Source organism: Anoplopoma fimbria, chromosome 1 (assembly GCF_027596085.1).
Source record: "Anoplopoma fimbria isolate UVic2021 breed Golden Eagle Sablefish chromosome 1, Afim_UVic_2022, whole genome shotgun sequence".
Lineage (NCBI taxonomy): Eukaryota > Metazoa > Chordata > Actinopteri > Perciformes > Anoplopomatidae > Anoplopoma > Anoplopoma fimbria.
The window spans coordinates 21,835,014-21,854,048 of NC_072449.1; the positions used below are offsets into that span (position 1 = coordinate 21,835,014).

Consider the following 19,035-nt stretch of genomic DNA (forward strand, 5'->3'; position numbering starts at 1 on the left):
CTTTAAGATGACAAGTGAACGTCTTTCTTTCTTTCATTTTTACCATGCAGTGCATCATGATAGGTGCATTACTCAGACTTCACCCTCCATAATGGCTAACAGTCTGTGAAGGATTGGTAAAAAAAATTAAGTGCTCCAATCAATAGTTGGATTCAGTACAGCAGAGTCCTACATACATACATTATGCACCTCCACCAGTATGTGAATGTCACCCTGTCAAACTCATAATGTCATTTAGCCTGTGCAGACCTCTATTCATCAACATTACGGTCCACTGCTAGCTTAAACGTTTCAGTTTTCGATAAAAATATGCTGCCATCAAAATGGCTGCCACACCTATCACAACGAGGACAGCCACAGCAATTCCCAGGCCAACAGACGTGCCCTTGCCATCAGACTGGCCACCAGAAAGCACTGTGCACAAATGAGAGTGACATTATGGGATGCACTATTCCAGCGTACAACAGAATACATTATTGACCTGCTGCAGAAAAGCTTTTCATTTCTGGAGGAATGTAATTAGTAAAACTTTGTGAAAGGCTGTTTTCTTGGCAATCAATTTAATAAATAACATACTTACCCTCTTCTTTGGATTGAATGGCTGCAGGAAAGACAGGGAGAGTCAGTATCTTATTATGCAGGGATTTTTATATTTGACAAAATATTGGAAAAATTACAGAGGGAAAGAGAGCAAAAGCAGGACAGAAAAGTCACAAAGTGTTCTAAAAAACTAAAACTTCTACAGGGAAATGGGACTTGAGTCAAACCATTTTCTATGCTAACCTTTTTGGTTCATATTCATATATTCTTTTTCTCTATATTAGCATTTTTTTCTAGAGGCATACCTTTACCAGCTATAAGGAAAGTATTAGACAATGTGGCTTATTCACTTTCGTGCCGAGAAATAGATCAACAGATAAGCTGAATAGAAAGCTACAGCCATCAGCTGGTTAATTTAGCGTAGCATGCAATCTGGAAACAAAGGGAAAGAGATAGACTGTCTCTGTCTAAAGAAAAAAAAATATCCATCCATCAGTGCCTCCAAAGCTTACTGCTTAACATATCAAACCGTGTTGGTTTAATACATTAAAAAAAAAGAAAAAATGTCAACATTGTGGTTTCTATGCAGGATGTGCTGCAGGCAGTCACTTCCTGCCAACCTTGGGGAAACAAAAGTGAGAATGTCATGGCCAGGAATTAGATTTATACTTTGCTTTAGACGTCTTGGTAGATGGATTTTGTTAGAGCCCGTTTCCAGTCTTTATGCTAAGGTACCTGCCTGCAGGCTATAGCTTTAGTTTTCACTCTTTAGAGTGGCATCGATCTTCTCATTTATGTCTCAGCACGAAGGCTCATTAGTGTATTGCCCAAAATATTGTCAAACTATTCCTTTAGTTGTGCCTTTCACAACCACCTGAGTGATGAATGTGTCTCTATATTTGGTTTGTTTACTTGGCAATGCCTAATGAAGATTTCTGTAACAGAAACATTGCTTTTTAAAAAAATCTAGTGGTTGCTATTATTACAGTGTGCAGAACTTTTATCTGCTCCTTCAACTACTCATGTGCAAGATGGATGTTGGACATACCGCTCTCTGTCTTTGTCTTTATGGCCACTGTTAGCAAAGACGGCTCAGTGATGCTCTGCTGGACAACCGTGGTCTCCACACTCCTCCTCCGCCTGTTGCATTGCTGTGGATCAAACCAGACGGAGAGACATGAGCTTATGATCCAGCTGGAATTGGAGATTTCTGCTTGAAATGCATGCAGGTCCTTCCCACCTTGAAGGTGCTGCAGGTGCTGCGCTCGCAGAGTCGAGTGATGCAGTGCAGATAGTAGGTTGAGATGGTCTCATTCTGCTGCTCGATGAAGCGGAACGCCGGGAAGTAGAAGCGGGCCTTTTGGCTATCCCCGTTCTCTAGCATGGTGGTGAGCTGATCTATGGAGCACCTTTCAATAAAAGGCGAACCTCACAAGTGCCCCATTTGCACAGCACACGGATACATACAGACAGTGTTTTAATAAAAGAAAGACGGGGAGACAAAATCAAAACTAGGGCCCCCTTTGGATTTATAAATAGCTGTGGTGATCTTATTAGACTGAAGAGAGGAAAACCTGTAGATATGTGTAAAAGTTTGAATTCAAACTTTTGGACCAAGAGATAGAACCCATTATAAAGCCCTGAAGGACTCGAAGAAATTAACAAATTACAAAAAAGTGGGATGCTTATACGTTTCTTAAGGGAATATGTTTAGAATTTTTTTGTGACTTACGAGACAAACAGATTAAAGATGGTGGAGTTGGAGGGCTGTAGAGTCACCGAGGCGTAGCACCGGTCCAGAAGAACAAAGTACCTGTAGAGACACAATGAGGTCCACAGCAACAAGTCAGAGACTCCAGGTCACAGGTGGAATCCTCAAATATATCATATTTCAAAACAAGGTCAGATGGTTGAAGACAAGGACAGATGGAAACGTCTATTAATCTAGACATCCAGTCTGGTTTCCATGAATGCTACCATCCATGACCGACATAGAGGACTTGTATTGATGCACCTGCTAAAAACTTGAGAGTAAAAGCTATTAACCAAATTTCGTACTAAAAAAACACTATTAAACTTGAGTTTGATGAAGTTGGGTCCAGGTCTGAACCAGACAAAGAAAAAGTTGCAGTTGTCATATATTGTTCTTACTGTGATGTCAAGTTGGATGCAACCACTTGCACATAGATGTTTGTTCTTAGTTCGACGCCCAGAGGTGGCAAGACAAGGGGCGTGGTGTACTTCATATCCTGGCAAAGGAAGAGAATATAAAAACATTATAAACTCTCTTACATAAGATGAATGTGTTTGTGTAAGTGCCAGGCATAAATGAAGACAGGAGTAGTATATGGGAAAGGTGTTAGTTGGCACCTGGTACAAAGCCATGCTGAGGGTACTGATGAAGCTCCCATTATTGTCCTTCAAAGCAATGGAGGAGGATGACCTATGAGGAAGAAAAGAATGAGATCACACTTGGCACACAAGTGAAATGTAAGAAGTCTGAATGTATTTTTACCCAGATACTATAGGTGTACACTTACACGTCCACCTGGGTGTTGTTGATGAGATACTCCAGTGGATAAGCACACGAATAGTAGTACTTGAGCTCTGCGTTGTAAGTGATCATCCCTGTGGTGGGGTCGAAGGATCGGACCACCCCGCTGACATTGACCGTCTGGATGTTGGAGAAGTCTGAAAATATTCCCGTCCCTGGCGCGCTCGTGGTCTGAGGAATTATTTAATGGAAGCATGATTATTTAAGAAATGCTGAAAAATAAATGTTGGCCAGCATCTCTGGCACAGCAGGCAGCAGTGATGAAATCACAGCAAGGAAGGGGAACAACGCTCTCATTCTCCTTTAGAAAAGGAGAGTTCTGGGATTGCATGTTATATTAAGTCAAAAGCTGTTTGAAATTCTCTCATTCCGACCCTCTTTTTTACCTCTTCTTAGCTGGCTCAAAATACAGAACTCAGATACCCTTTCAGCCTCCTAAATCTCACTCTCCTCAGCTAAAGGTTAACAAGTCTCACAACCACCACCATAACTTTAAAATAAGGACTCTTTATTGACGCAATACTCACCAAGAAGTTACTCCCACAGGCCTTTCCCTCTCTGATGGGGAAGATGAATCTCGCCACAGGAGGGGTCACTGAGGTGTCCAGTGTCCCCCGACAGTCGACATTGTCCCGGATGCTGTTGAGGATCAGTAGGCTTGAGTTGTATCCGGTGTAGACAACCGGGCAGATTTGAATCGCCAGGTTGATGGCAGATGTACCACACACCACAGTAATATCAGTGTACTCTGATGGTGATAAGATGGCATTGTTATCTAAAGATACCAATTTGAAAAGAATGGTGCTAATCTAAAGTACTCTTCAGCACAACCAAATTCAGATGGAATATTTGTGTTACAGGTTGACCAATTTCATATAAAGTCTATTTCCCAATAAAAATCGTTTAAAATTACACATACATTTAATCTGTAAAGACGTTGACCAGTGCAATTAAAACTCTTTCACGTTTGTCAGTAAAATATGTGGTTTCAAAATTCAATATTGCCTCCCTATACGAACTAAAATGTATTTGACCTCTTCAGTCCAAAACAAATAATTAAGATTTAAGGTCACGCTAATCTTACCTGGTCGTCTGGCATTAGCTGCGCAGTCAGATATGCTGAGGGCCTCTCGGCCCGCCATACACAGGGAGGTCAGGATGAGGAAGCTGAACAAAGCCATCTCACTGCTCTGGCCTCTGTGAAAAAGCTGAGGCAAACACAGAAACTCTTAATAAATCCAGCACAATGCAGAAGTCCAGTGAAGCCATCTTAACAATGTAGGTCCACTTTAAGATGCTTAATCCTGTCAATCATGGAAACTGTGTTTGCCTCTTGGATCTTACCTCCTCAGTCTCTTTACTGGTTTAGGATAAGAGAGCAGTGGGCCGTCTTATATCTGGTGAGCATCACCGTCGTTTGGTCATAACGCTGTTTTAGGATCGGATGGAAACAGGGTCAATACTACTTTGGTGGGGTTGCCTCAGTTTGCGTAAACAATTCGCTTTTTGTGGCTGAGGTCTTCTCCTGGAGGCAAATGATGAAACCCAACACAGTCCTCTTCAAAGTAACATGCTTCAACAATGTCCATATCAAGCTTTGTGATTTTGTGTGTGAAATGCAGCCCCCCTTTTCCTGCTAATATGAAACATAATAAAGTAAGAGTCTGAATGGTTTCTATTCACCTGGGGCCTCACACATAATAGAGGACAGAGGACCTGTTGTATTCCGCGGTATTTGTTGGTTTAATGTGACAACCCTTATTTTGTCTTTTTGTGCTCATAATCCTGTGACATGTTATCATCAACAAACATTTTAGTCAGACTGACAATGTGACTCACATTTATCAAGTCCAAGCCTTGTGAATGTCTTATTTTTGAAGTGTGAATAGAATAAAGATTTACTTTATAATATTTGCAGAGTAGACATTCCCATACATTTTGACATTGAATTAAATTACATTAATGTTGAAGTTTAACCGAAAGAAAATGATTGAAGGACAGTTGGAAACCTGATCTTGTCAAGTGAGCCACCTGGGAAGAGAAAGCTCTGATCGGGGTCAAGGTGGAGGATGGGCGTCTGAGTGAATGTTTTGTCAAATATATGAGTCACACTTTCAAAAACAGGACACGTTATTATTGTCACAAGTTTACATGTGCTCTTCAACATGCCATGAGTCCTTCTGTTCTCTCGCCCACACAAACACGCACAAACACACACACACACACACACACACACACACACACACACACACACACACACACACACACACACACACACACACACACACACACACACACACACCCTCATATACATTCCTCACTCAGGTCTTTAAAGAATATGTTTTCTCAACTCTTGACTCGCCTGAACTTTGCTTCAGCATTCAAAGCCAAATCCCAGCCTCATTTCCATTTTGGGAGGTGGAATCAATTATCACTGGCAGTAAATTGAGAGGGGGAATGATAGCATTTATTCCTCTCATTTCAGTCATCCGTGGCCATTGTGAACGTTGAATACATCACAAAATGGCTGTTGAAATGAAGGATTAGAGTGATAAAGAACAGTGAATGCAGCAGAGCCGTGTGGGTCACAAAAACAGCCGCAGAGTCAGACACGTGAGATGCAACTGCCGCCACCAGACATTTATATAGGTCATCTGAAAAGAAAATCAATACAGCAAAAATTGAAAAACTAATTCTGCCAGTTATCAAATGAGCTCTGGCAGTGTTTGGTATTTTGCTCATTTTCCTGGAGATTGGATATCAATGAGGTCATGACATTTGAAAAACTTTTACAGATATGTGCCAATATTGAAGAGGAATAAGTAAACTGGTCGTAGTCAGATAAATCAACGAGAAAATGGAATGAAACAAAATAATTATTTATTGCTCACAATACAAATGTGTGTCATTAGGCAGCCATTAAGGGATGGTGGGTTGCGTTTACTGATATTGTAAGGAATGGACAAAGCCAGGTGTAAATATGAAATTGTTTGTTATATTGATATTAAGCATTGCATAAGGTAGCTGTCATGTGATATTTTTTTGCGATGCGACCTCAATCTAAACAGTCATATTGGAATTCATGCGACTTTTAAGTCACTCTAGACCCCACAAGTTTTCTGGACTCTGCAACCTCCATACATAAGTAGAAGTCATTGCTTCACAAAAAGACATAGTTCTAAAAATTAACAATTCTCTATTTGCATCGAAGATATGAGTTTAAAGCTTCTGTAAATACTGTGATTGACAAAACAATAGATGACAATGAATAACAAGAATAATGAGGTACTTAAGGCAATAAATACACGACACCTACAACAATAAAATATACACATTTAATAATGCGTGTACAGATAGAAGCGAAAATGCACACTTTGTTCAGTTTGTGTACCAAACATGTGAAAACATTCTGCACATATTGTCAGAACCAAGATGCCATTATTTACAGATGTTTATTCATTTAAAGGTGGTGTTCCAAACACCTGAGGCTGTGGTTGTTGGGAGGCGGGACTTCTGCAGGAGGCGGAGTGACAGCAGGAAGAAGCCCACACCGACCCCACCCAGTATGACCACGCCTGAGATCAGAGCACTGGTCACTGGGTTCATTGGCTTGGAGGGGTCTCCAGATGCTGGGGTTGGAAGGGGAGAAGAGAAGAAACTTCAAACAGATATGTTCTTTCACTAGGGCTTAACATGATCCGACATGTTTCTTTTTGTTGTTGTCTTAAATCCTCAATTTCCATGGGTAACTACTGTCTCTAAACCTATCCCAGGTATTAGTCACAAGGGATATTTTAACCCTATTTCAGTTTTGTAACATTGCATAAAAAGGGAGCTTACCAAGTTGGGAGTTGTTGACAGGCGTTTCATCTGAAAAATAAATCAAATAGTATTATTATTATTTTAAATAGTGTTTATTATAATATTTTACAGATATTTAAATCTTAAATGGCCACGACCTCTTAATCAAGCATTACGTGGTGGTGGCCCATCCTGTGTTAAAATTACGTGTCAGCAACATAGAAACGATGCCAATGGAAAGACAATTAGGATCTTTCCTTTGACGTGGTGGACACGTACATTTAATACATCTACCTAAATATTCAATTCTCAGAGCAAGTGTCATACTATAAACAGTGAGAAGACTACTGAAGGTGGTAGGGAGAGGAGGTGGATGGGTCAAACAAACACATTTGACAAAGGACATCAGTGGTCAAGCACGTTAAATTGTTTCTGTGGTGGCTGCCCGTAATAGTACACATAAGGTGCTGCCACTATGTGCTGTTAAGAGGTGTATTTTTGTAAGATCACATTGGGTTTCTTTAATCTGCAAAGAAAACCAATATAATAAAAGGACACGCTGTGTTTTTAGAGGAGATTATGTGAGATAAGAGACCAGGCAAGTGATATTCCCATTTCCGAGCTCTAGAGGGTCCCGAATATTGTTACCTTTGGACCCGTTTCCAGTCTTCAGCTTTCTTGCAGAGGGTTTGATAAGAAGATCAATACCACTCTCATGTCTGTCCGTTAAATATAAATACCACTAGCCATTTAATTTAGCATAAAGATAGGGAATTATTTGGAAACAGCTAGCATGGCTTTGTTAAATGTAACAAAATCCACCTACCAGTCCCTCTAAAGCTCACTAATAACAAAAATTTGATTCATTGTTTGTACATATTAAACAAACAATACTTAACAAGTTCATTTGTGACGTTTGAGTGAGAATTCAGTGAGTTTTGATTATAAGTTAACTTAATTGGCTGCTGGCGGTAACTTCATATCAACAAGAAAGCCAAAATATCAAACTACTCCTCTAAGAGTTAGTTTATCATTCATACCACTCCTGGTGATGATTGGTCCAGCTGTGATGACGGCGTTCCCAGATGCCACTGGTGAGGAATCAAGGCTCTCCTCTCCATCCCGCCTGCGCCTGCGCCCACAAATCTGCGAATCACATCATCAGATTTCAGTCCTCATTGAGGTCACAAGACACACACTGTGATTCATGATTTTAACACCTACCGGCATGAGCATGATGCAGTCGTCTGCCCGGCAAAGCTTGGTGACGCAGTGCAGGAACACAGTCGACATTTTCTGGTGTCTGTGTTTAACAAAACGGAAAACCTCAAAGGAAAAACGGCCTGACTGACTCTTCCCATTTTCGAAAACTGTCGTCTGTGGGTCTTTGTAGCAGCTGTGTCAAAAGAGAACAACTTACATATACACACATGTACATGCACACACTGACAATGACAAGATTTGACATCTGAATTTATGCTTAAGCACTTATTCAGAAGGAAAAAAAGTAGCATTCATGTGGGATAAGAGGGCCTGAATAGATAATGACTCCCTTTTGTGGTTTATCAAGTCATCATCTTGAAAAAAAAAAAGCGAGATTACCCGAAGAAAAGGTCATAGCGGAGTTCATCATTAGGATTCCCTGAGGGGGTTGTGTAACAGTAGTCCATCAAGATGTTCCACCTGCGGAGGGACAAAACTGTGAGCCGGGATGGAGGATAGAGATCTAACTACACATGGGAAAGCACAGATCAGGGCTTTCTCTTCTGCAGACTGGCGCCTTCACGAAGAATAATAACATAATGGCATAATGAATGTAGGCAAACCATGAAAAAAAAGGACTAAATCCGTAAAAATGATGGTGGGAAAGATGCTGTGATTGACCAAAATATTCTCTCTGCTTTACTTTAAGTTGTTGTTGCAATGGAAAAAAAATATCTGCTACATGAGAAATATTAAAGATATAAAAATAATAAGAAAATAAAGATTCACTAATGAAAAATGCAATGGTATCTTGTACCGTTTGTCTAAGTTTGTGGCTTTCACAGCAGCAAATACTCTGGTTTTCAGAGCCAGTCCAGCCATTGGAATAGAGAGAGGTTGATTGTATGTTGAATCCTGTACAGAAGAAAAAAAGTCAAAGTGAATGAAATGTAAAGTGAATGTACTCAATACATGAAATTGGAAAAATAGAATTGACAAAGGGGCTCAGTTTTGACATAATGAGCGTTTATATTCCAAGGTTTGATTTTCTATTTATTTGCTATGGCCAATAAATTCCTTGAAAAGACCAAAACCAACAGCTTGATAATCTGTCTCTGGTTACTTTCTAACTTCGCCAGCCTTTTTGTGGCTCTTAGTACCATTTGATCCCACTGTAACGCAACTCTTTAAAGGTTCAAAATCCCAAATTGCACTAACATGCACGTGCAGTTTTGACCGGCTATGCAAACAAAGCCGAGAGAAGCTTGGATTGTAACACACACAGAAGGAGTAGGACTTTATTCTGTAGACTAAACTATATCTTCACACAGCAAATAGTTGTTTGCTTTTATGCTTCTTGCACCTTTAAAAACACGTCGCAAAATATTATATTTTGTTTTGATTCCCTAAAACAGCTGGGCAATGTAGCTTTAAGCAAGCATCACTCACACAGAAATAGGTGTATTTGTTGGGGACTTTTTTCAGTGGTAGATTACTAGACTTTTGGTGACTATTTGTAGCAGCAAGTGGTTTATTTCGAGATGGATTGACTGTGCCCATGTTAATTGTTAAAAAAAAAACCCATTCAATTCATTGTTGGTTCTGATCTTTTCATTTGATTTGTTGACAAAAATATTTTTTCTAAGGATAAATCTGATGATATTTCAGTCAGCCGCCTAACTGGCTAACAGTCATATACTTTTAAAATTGTTTACAGATTAATTAAAAGGAAATGCTAACTAGGTTCGAAATATTATGAACATTAACATCCTAACCTAAAGCTTCAAAGTGCATGCATGGCAATGGAAATGATTGCATATAAAAGGCTGAATGCAACTGTTTACTTACGTTGTACAGAATCATACTCAGCGTGCTCACAAAAGTACCATTGCTGTCCTTGACAGATACAGCAGCAGAGGAGCTGTGAATAGATTCAAGACATTAATTTCAATGGTCTACTCGGCTAAACATTTAGAAGAATGTATGCATGTAAAGTAGCATCCAAAATCATTAAGAAAATATGCATATTTTAAAATAAATGGTACTCAGAATACCATAATGACACAAACCCATTCAGGCTCTTAAACCAAGCGCCTAATTGCCATCACAGTTTAGGAGAACAATAAACAAATCTTAATTAATTCCTGATTAAATGAATAAATCTTAATATGAAATCCATTGAGTAACTCCTGAAGGTCAATCTCTCTCTTGGACAGGATTTTTTTTTGCCAGCAACTTACGATGCCAGCTGTGAGTTATTGACCAGGTACTCCAGTGGGTAGCTGCAGCTGAATTTATACAACAAACCGGGCAGGTAGCTGATTATAGCTGGCGGGTCAGGGGTGTCGATATAGCCTGAGACATTCCCAATTTGTACCAGAGACATGTTCCCATAAGCATTGGCCCCATAGGCTGTGCTGACCTGCAGAGAAGAGCATCACAGCCACATCACTTTGCTTTCTCCCAAGTCAATAAACAGCATGATGAAATAGCTTATTGATTATATTAACACCGTGTGCTTGTGTTTGTGTATTCTTTACCACCAGGCTGTTACCGCAGGCCTCCAGAGTGCTGAGACTGATGCTGAACAGGACCGCTGTGGGGAAGGTGTTGTTGTTTATGAAGCCACGGCATTGTGCATCACTGTGGCGACCGTTCAGGGCCAAATCTGCGTCGGTGTAGCCGGAGAACAGCACTGGGCAGAAGTTGATCTTCAAGGTGATTGTCTGAACCCCGCAGTACACACTAATGTCCCGCTCACCTGGAGAAACAGAGGAGGAAGAGATAATACTTAAAACAACAAAAAAAGCTGTTAGAACAGTGGTTTACTATTCACACATCAGCAATTGTTGGAAGCGATTGCACTGCTACCGGAATGATTGGAACATCTGCAGTTACGTTTTTGAATCCTTAACAGCTATCACATATTCGTAAATTGGCAACAACTCTACTTTTTTAAAAGATATTGCGGTTTTTGGTGAAGTGGCCCCCCGTTCCTTGTCACTCAGAGCACTGCTGCCAAGCTACAAGCATTCATCTGACATCTCAGGAGGAAAATAGTCCCTGATTAGTTGCTGGGACTGAATCCCAGCAGAACCTGTGACTTAAAAATACAGTGGGCTTAGAAAAAAAAAACTTAAAATCACAATCACTGCTCAAAAGGAAAAGAAAGAGGCTGTAGTCCAGTTACTGATATACACCAGCCGTGAAAGAGGTTTGACAATCAGCACTTTTATATCTGAATTTGAATATGAGACACCTTATGGAGCTAAAATCATCCAAAACAGAGAAGCAAGCATAAGAAAGTTTTCAACCTTACATGATCTATAATTTTATGGATCATAGTGGGTGATATAGTTAATTCAAAGTATGTACATATCCATGAAGTGTTATGTCTATCCTCTATAAGATATTAAAATTCTTAGATTTTTTTTTAATGAATCTATTATTTAGCTGTTGATTTTTTTTAAGTATCAAAAGTAATAAAATGATTGTACAGAATTACCCATTTGTTGATAAGCATAATTTTTATGCTGTAGCTACTTCAAGTGGAGAATGCATGATATGATGAATGCATGATAACGTTATATAACATAGTTGCAGTAGTTGTAGTTGGTAACATAGTTAATCATATGAAATAAGTTGTCTTCATAAGTTTTAAATGCATCCATAAACATTGATTTGTACATGCATATAAACAGTTAATAAATGCTTTATATCACTCTGAAAGCCCTGTTAATGTGTGTAATAATATCATATGTTATACCGTATTCTTAAGCATCCATTAACTGTTTATACATTATATATATGAGTGCTGTAGGAGGACGTTATATAGTTATAGATACATATAGTTATAATAGTTAAAATTGTTGACATACATTTTAAAAGTCACTTTGAAAATGATATCATATTTGACTCATATTTGCTTACAACTAGTGTTATACACCTGTGTTTCACACCTGTAGCCAGAAAACTGTCTGTACTGGAAAGAGAAAACATATTATGTGACAGTATTCTCACCAGGAAACCTGCTGTGGTAGCTGGCGTCACAGTTGTATCCATTAAACTGTGTGGAGACCGAAGCGGCGTTACTCATCAGCAGGAAGAAAAAGCACATTCGTGTCATTTCAGCACCTGAGAGAGGTTTGCCCACCGTCATCTTCAGAAAGTCAACATTGCATCAGCCACATTACTCAGGTACGTGTTAAAAAAACAGCACTTATCTCAAAATTAGATGTTCTAAAAAACAATGCCCCCAAAGCTTCGCCTGTTTGTTTGACTGCTGCACGCTCTGACCTCTATCAAAGTAGTACAACCTTCTTTCCTCAGGTCCCCTGATCCTTTTAACTCAGGCGCTCATGTTGGCTCAAACCACTATTACCCAACCCCTTTTAAACTGAGGTCACCCCTCTTTCCAGCTTATTTCATCCCCACTTTTCTTCCACACCTGTTTACCTGTTTTCTTCCTTTCCCAAAGTAATTGGATGGACCCCCTCTTCCCCTGGTATGTGATGAGAGAAAGGTTCAACACTGAGGCGTGTAGTTTTTGGTGGCATCCAAGACCTTAACTAAACACAACATCATCCTCACGTGTATCTGCTTAGTGTGCACAGATGAGAAAGATAGAGGTACTCATTATCCAACCGCTTTGACAAATCCCCCGCTGCAGAGCAGAACATGGGAAACTCCATCAGATCTGAATGGCCTGGACAAATCTTTTGACATCGCCCAGAAACCTGAGCGTACTCGGAGGGTTCCCACTCGTCTCTCCTCGGTCTGATCTCCGTCTGTCAGCTCACACAAACGGTGGGCCTCAGCAGGGGGGGCCCAGCCCTTGAATTAAGCTGTCATCGGCTGCTGCTGTGGCCTACATTCACATGAACATAAAAGTCAACTCACGGTCTGATGCAGGGCTGTGTGTGGGTAATTGTGATGCACAAGGCATCACTTAGAGTAAAGACATTCAGTGGTGTGTACAGCTCCAGCACAGTGTGTTCAGCAGTGCAGAAGGTAAAAGTGGAACCTTGTGTGTGTTTTATGGTTTGTTACCTTGCCTCCAGATAACCGTCTCACCTTTTATTTTACTGCAGTCTACCTAACACAAGTTATTTTAATATGTTGAACTGGTTTTAGAAGAAAGAACTTCTTTCTCTCCTGTAGGTTTTTTGACCTTTTAATAGATCTATACAAAGAGGTGTCAATAGTGATGTCTTTCTGTCAATAGATCCAAAAAAAGGCCCTAACCAGAAATCAACACCTTCCAACTTCACTATCCTATTTGTGGCACTCACTCCCAACACATTGTTTCCTACTGAGGACATACATCTTTAGAAACAGGTCAAAAGTTTGATTAAAAAATAAAGTCCCAACTGATTCCTAAAGCTATTGGGCACTTGAGTTTTTAGCAAATGTTACTCAAACGGGAGTAAAAGAGTGCATTCGCTATCTCTGCCAGGCCTGGTCAGAGGTTATGTGTCTGGCCGTATGTGTGACGGTGTGCGTCCGTGACTGAGTGAGTTTGCAGCAAACTGCAGGACATATTTTGGTGGCCAGTTCTCGCTGCTTTCTCAAGGTCCTCTAGTGGTTGCAGTGAAGGTCTGTTTATAAGCTTTTTCTTGAGCTTCGTATCACATTGTATGGTACCACACGTTCTTCCACTGCAGATGGAGTTTCAGAGTTTCTTTTTTCTTAATTGTCTTCATTCTCTTATGTAGTCTGAAAAACAGTTGTAACATTAGACATATCAGCAGGACCAAGGCTGAATTAAAAACCAAGCAAAATAGGCATCTCCCCCAAGGCCTCAAGCTGTCTGGATGACAAATACTTTTAGTAAATTTGTTTAGTTACAAATCTTTAGGTAATTTGCATTTGAGAAAACACATGACTGGAATGTTACAGGCCCTTATGAGGCTCCAGCTTTTTGCCTTTGTTTTTTTTTTTACCTTTTTAGTCTTTAATGCCCTGTCTCGTAGAGAGGCAACTACAATGATTTGTCAAGGTTAGGAAAATATTGTGGATAATCACAAATAATCACAAATTAACTAACACAGTAGAAAATCTGGGCCAAAAAACATGCCTTTATCACTGAAGACACTTTGGCATATACCAGTAGGAAGAATGCATGTGTAAATGATACAATTAATGATGGCTGAGCTGCGTTTAGCTGGTTCAGTTTCAGGTTCCTGGTTTTGTGAATGCTGCCCTTTCTATATACCTTTTTACATGCATTTTCAATTTTCACATAAAGAAATAAAAACCTCAGTGGAGAGCAGATGGAAAGTCGAAACAGACATAAATTATTAATTTAAGCACACGAAGCACGTGACTAAAACGTCACTCAGTGTTCCACTGAGACGAACTGCTGGGACTGTAACTAATACATTTCATATTTCATATTTCCTTAATGTTTTCCACATTGTTCTCCATTGTAAGATGTTTTACTGGCTCTTTTAATTACATCATCTGGTTGCATTGTCTTATAGCCAAACAACAACAGTGGATGCAATCAATTTGCAATTGTTTAAAGGAAAAGTGTGTAGGATTAAGGGGGTTTTATTGGCTGAAATGGAATGTAATATTCTTAAATTTGTTTTATTGGCGTATAATCACCTGAAACTAAGAGTTGCTGTGTTTTCGTTCCTCTTCACAGAGTCATGACATGTTGCACCTCAATGTTTCCACAGCAGCCCAGAACGGACAAACTAAACACTAGCTCTAGGGAGGGGCTTTCGTGTTTTAACGTTACCTTAAAGCCGCCGTAGTTTTCCAACACCCTTTGACAAGTTGGGGTGAGTAGAGGGGTACCAGTTGGATTTAATCTGCAACCTCACTGCTAGATGCCACTAAATCCTACACACTGCTCCTTTAAATTTTGTGTTAAATTTGAATGGAAACTTCTGTCATGGTTTACTAGGACGCTTAAATAGAACAATACCATTGTCTTTGCTATTAGTTTGTGCTTGTGCTTTTCACACTATGGCAAGTCCAAATGTCTGCAGTGATAAGGCCTATTATTGAGAAATAATGGTTTTATTTTGTAGCTCTGGGCAAAATGGTTTGGGGGAATGTTTGTGGGTGTGGGAAGCGCACAGCTCATTTGCCCTCGGGCCTTCCTGCGGATCGATCTGTACAATTGCATCTTTCTAAAAAAATGTTTTATCTGTGTATATTTATTAATAAAAAAGATATAATAGAGAACATAGGAAGAATATATGCTTGTATTGGTGTTCCATTCCCACCAATGATACAATTGCCTTTATCAAAAACATCATGTGTGTCATCAATCATCATGTTGCCGAGCAGATCTGGATTTGAAGCCAAACAGACACCTCATGGCCCTGCAGAGCTCTGAGAAACACAGCTGGCTGCAGGTGTTTGCTATTCACTGCTGCTGACCTGCCCCTCTGATGAGGTAGGGCTGAAATCAAATATGAAACGCTTACAAGCAGACAAGTGCCATTCGGAGCAAACAGGATCAGATGGCCACATACACATGAAATGAATACATATGGTGAACCCATTACCATCCTGCTTATTTTACACATCCCACCCAGCACGTGACCTATTTAGCCAATGTATAGCCTACTTTTGTGCTTGTGTTTCAGTCACATGATTTTCTTTTATATATAAGGTGAAATCATACACTTATGGGTCTGTGAAGAAAAGCATTTGCACATACACCCAAAACAATTGTCAATGTCTTGTGTATCATGTTGATTATCATAGTGGTTAATTTGTCATTCAAACTATTGCTAGATCCACTAGAAGCTCCCTTATTTCACCTTATGTTAGACTTCATCCCCCACTTGTCATGTTTTTAGGGAATAACTTTCTTTATCACACACCTCTGTTCAACCCTCCTGAGTTTTGTGAATGTTTCCCGCAGGTCGTTGTGCTCAGATACTTTTAATGGCTCAGGAGCGACCGCCACACTTAGATCTGTCTGATAGAGCCGTCTCTATCTGATCAGCCTGAGACATCCAGACTCAACAAACAGACATTCAAATCACACAATCTGGGCTGCATCACAAAACCCGTGAGAGTGCCAGCTGTAATATGACGCTCCAGTTTTAACATTGGCAGGAAAGTGAAGCCCTCATCAAAGGCTTCGCTGCGACTTGATCCTCAGTGCATAATGTTTCCAAAAGTGAGAAACCTCGATTTTAAGATTGTTTATTTGTTGCCCTATATGATACTTGTGGCACAGTTTATTAGACACAGATTATTAAAAGAACAGTGTTTGTTCTCAAGGTGATTTACATTAAATAAACTTGTTGCATTTTAAAGTGAGAGGATTTTTTTTCTTGAAGTCTCCGTCTGCATCTTTTGGCGGGCTGGAAACTTTGGAAAATTCCCAGGTGAGAAGGAAAAACAACAGACTGGCTCATTGTTTATGTATGAGACCTACCCCGTATTAATAAAGCGACAAATGAGGAGCACTGTTTTTCTTTAACTTGACCTTCAGAGGCAACTGTAGATATTTGTTATATTTCACACAGTTCACGTATCAACATGCATTGACTGAGGAATTCAAGATGAGTTTCAGAATAATAGATAAAGTATCCAAAAAGTAAACAAAATAAGTCAAGTGAAAACTGAATTTGGTTTAAATTAATATTCAAGCAGAAAATAAAGATCAAAATCAAAGAAATAACTGGAATGTTTTTAATTATTTAGTGTACATTCTCTTTCACATAATTTATTCTGAATTTGAGAGTCAGTTTCATTAATACATGAAGTTTGACAAGTTGATCCAATCCACAATACAGAAGTGAGCAAAATGACAGACTTTATGTTAGGAGATGATCGTGGCACTGTGCTGCCCCCCTGTGCTCACTGTGTCACGCTGCAGAACATCTGACAGCTTTCCCGGCTCAAATTAAGAATACACAATATAATCAAGTTATAAATGATGATGTATTATTATAGATTAGAATATAAAGTAGTTACAGTTAGCGCCACCTTTTCCAAATGAAACATTAAAGGTATGCTTACACATCAATGCATAAATAATAACAATCCAATGATTCTGAAATGGGTCATTCTGCATTGCAAGTACTTTAGTGACTTTAGGTACATTTTGAACACTATTGTAATTTGATGCAGAACTTTTACTTGTAACAGAGTAACTGCTCTTACTTTCGTTGAGATCTGAGTATTTTTTGCACTGGTTTCAAGTCAAACTGAATTTTATGTTTGGTGCCAACGGAAATTGTGTTTGCATTTTAAATGTTTTACATTATTGAGTTTATTGTAACCTGCTTATATAAAGGCTAAATCAATCTGATGTAAAATACAATGTATTTAGACATTCATTCAGCATTACAGTAATGTTTTTATTACAATTTTAAATGCCACTGCTCTGCTTCCATTTCCCATTTGCCTCATTTTGTTCTTATGGACTGTTCTAACTTAATGCATTAGAAGAATCAACATATTTTAAAACTTTTTTTTACTTGACAGTAAATCAAAGTAAATGTCAAAAATGTCTGTCCTGGAAGACTAGATATAGTTTTAATCTTGAATTATTTAGATCTTCACTATAATCTAAGGGTGACATTTTTCATATTAGGGTGTATGAGGCACCTGATATACTTTAAAAAACACATATCAAAACAATCAAATAACAGAGATGATTGGGTCTAAAGGAAGAGGTTTGATACATTTAAAATAGACACATGCATGGAATAGAAAGCCCACTAACATCAAAACCAAGCATAGAGACTCATATGCATCTACTTTCTATAGAATAAATTGTAGCTGTCTCAGAATCCTGGTTGTTTCCAAATGGTATTGTGTTTTTGGGAAGATTTTTATTTTCTTTGTTAATTTTCTAATTAACACTGTGATACAAGGAAGCATGAAGCATCTTATATAAGCAAACATACCCATGAACATATAAAATATCTGATTAACAGACATTGTCCACTCAGTCTGGAGTACTATTAGACTTCACTTTACTGAAAAAAAATGATGTCAAACATAATAGTACCACAAAAAACCCTCTTTGATTGCATATATTTTGGAAGGACACTGTATTATGGTAAAGGTTAGTCCCTATCTTTATTTAGCTTATAGTGTCATGTACGTAAGAAGTCTCAATATACTTTAACCTCCCCCCTATAGAACTTTCTTTAAATCGAACACCTGTCTTTCTCGTCGTTATAGACTTAAATGTCTCTGTTTAGGATCACCAGGACAGTTTTGATTAAGTTGTTCAGACATCATATATGTATCCACTACATCATTTTTTTTGTGTAAGGATTATTTTTCTTTGGACTATTGTGACACCAGGATGTATGAGCAGCTTTTTTTACCAGGAAACAAGGCTGCAAACATGTCGAAATTCTGGTTGATATTCTTTATTACAGTATTATTAGGGTGATTTCAAGGGGAATGTGAGATGCTTCAAATCCACATCACTATGAAGTAATATCAAAACATCCAATAAGTCTCATTGCTTCACTCTGTCAGGCCTGTTGCAGCCTGCTCTGACTTCATCATGTCTCCACTCCTCAATCAACACAGGCTTCATCCTCACATCCAGGCCTCTGGCGCTCCTGTGACTGAGCATTTGTGCATTTTTTCTCTCTCTCCCTCTCCCTCCAGCTGGCCTGCGGTCAGTTCGTGTACACCTGCACCACAACAGACTCAAGTGGCGCTCAGCGGTGTAACATCTGATTCAGGCTCTGCAGGGGCGGTGTTGTGTGTTGTGTGTTGTGTGTGCATCCCTCTCTCTCTCTCTCCTCCACCCAAAGAGCTCAGCATAGCAGGCCCGCCATTTCCCCTCTCCTCGGTGGTCTTTTCCCCCCTTTGGTAGCGCTTTAAAGCGGAGCAGCGGCGGCAGGAGGAGGAGGAGGAGGAGGAGGAGGAGGAAGAAGAAGAAGAAGAAGAAGAAGAAGAAGAAGAAGAAGAAGAAGAAGAAGCAGCGGCTGGCG

At 39.4% G+C, this 19,035-nt stretch overlaps 2 protein-coding genes across 2 annotated transcripts; both read right to left on the reverse strand.

The window, feature by feature from the left end:
- Positions 1–277: 277 nt before the first annotated feature.
- On the reverse strand, positions 278–4,275 carry si:ch211-229d2.5 (zona pellucida-like domain-containing protein 1). The gene is made up of 10 exons (XM_054606127.1): positions 4,179–4,275; positions 3,622–3,842; positions 3,081–3,265; positions 2,911–2,983; positions 2,692–2,789; positions 2,273–2,353; positions 1,781–1,949; positions 1,589–1,691; positions 581–601; positions 278–414 (listed from the first exon to the last, which is right to left on the reverse strand). Exons 1-10 carry the CDS (start codon positions 4,273–4,275, stop codon positions 278–280), a joined length of 1,185 nt encoding a protein of 394 aa, XP_054462102.1.
- Positions 4,276–6,550: 2,275 nt separating this feature from the next.
- zpld1b (zona pellucida-like domain containing 1b) lies at positions 6,551–12,257 on the reverse strand. The gene is made up of 10 exons (XM_054606140.1): positions 12,119–12,257; positions 10,639–10,859; positions 10,339–10,520; positions 9,947–10,019; positions 8,916–9,013; positions 8,498–8,578; positions 8,120–8,291; positions 7,936–8,041; positions 6,935–6,964; positions 6,551–6,723 (listed from the first exon to the last, which is right to left on the reverse strand). Exons 1-10 carry the CDS (start codon positions 12,255–12,257, stop codon positions 6,551–6,553), a joined length of 1,275 nt encoding a protein of 424 aa, XP_054462115.1.
- Between the last annotated feature and the right edge of the window lie 6,778 nt (positions 12,258–19,035).

Bases quoted from the DNA above. Each gene is read 5' to 3' on its own strand.
- si:ch211-229d2.5 (XM_054606127.1), bottom strand. From the start codon at position 4,275: ATGGCTTTGTTCAGCTTCCTCATCCTGACCTCCCTGTGTATGGCGGGC. The intron at 1,950-2,272 runs GTAAGTCACAAA...TTTTATTGAAAG, and splicing joins ATCTTTAATCTGTTTGTCTC to GTGCTCCATAGATCAGCTCA. The intron at 602-1,588 runs GTATGTCCAACA...TCTTTCCTGCAG, and splicing joins AAAGACAAAGACAGAGAGCG to CCATTCAATCCAAAGAAGAG.
- zpld1b (XM_054606140.1), bottom strand. From the start codon at position 12,257: ATGACGGTGGGCAAACCTCTCTCAGGTGCTGAAATGACACGAATGTGC. The intron at 10,020-10,338 runs GTAAGTTGCTGG...ATCTATTCACAG, and splicing joins AATAACTCACAGCTGGCATC to CTCCTCTGCTGCTGTATCTG. The intron at 8,042-8,119 runs GTAGGTGTTAAA...TGTGATTCGCAG, and splicing joins ACTGCATCATGCTCATGCCG to ATTTGTGGGCGCAGGCGCAG.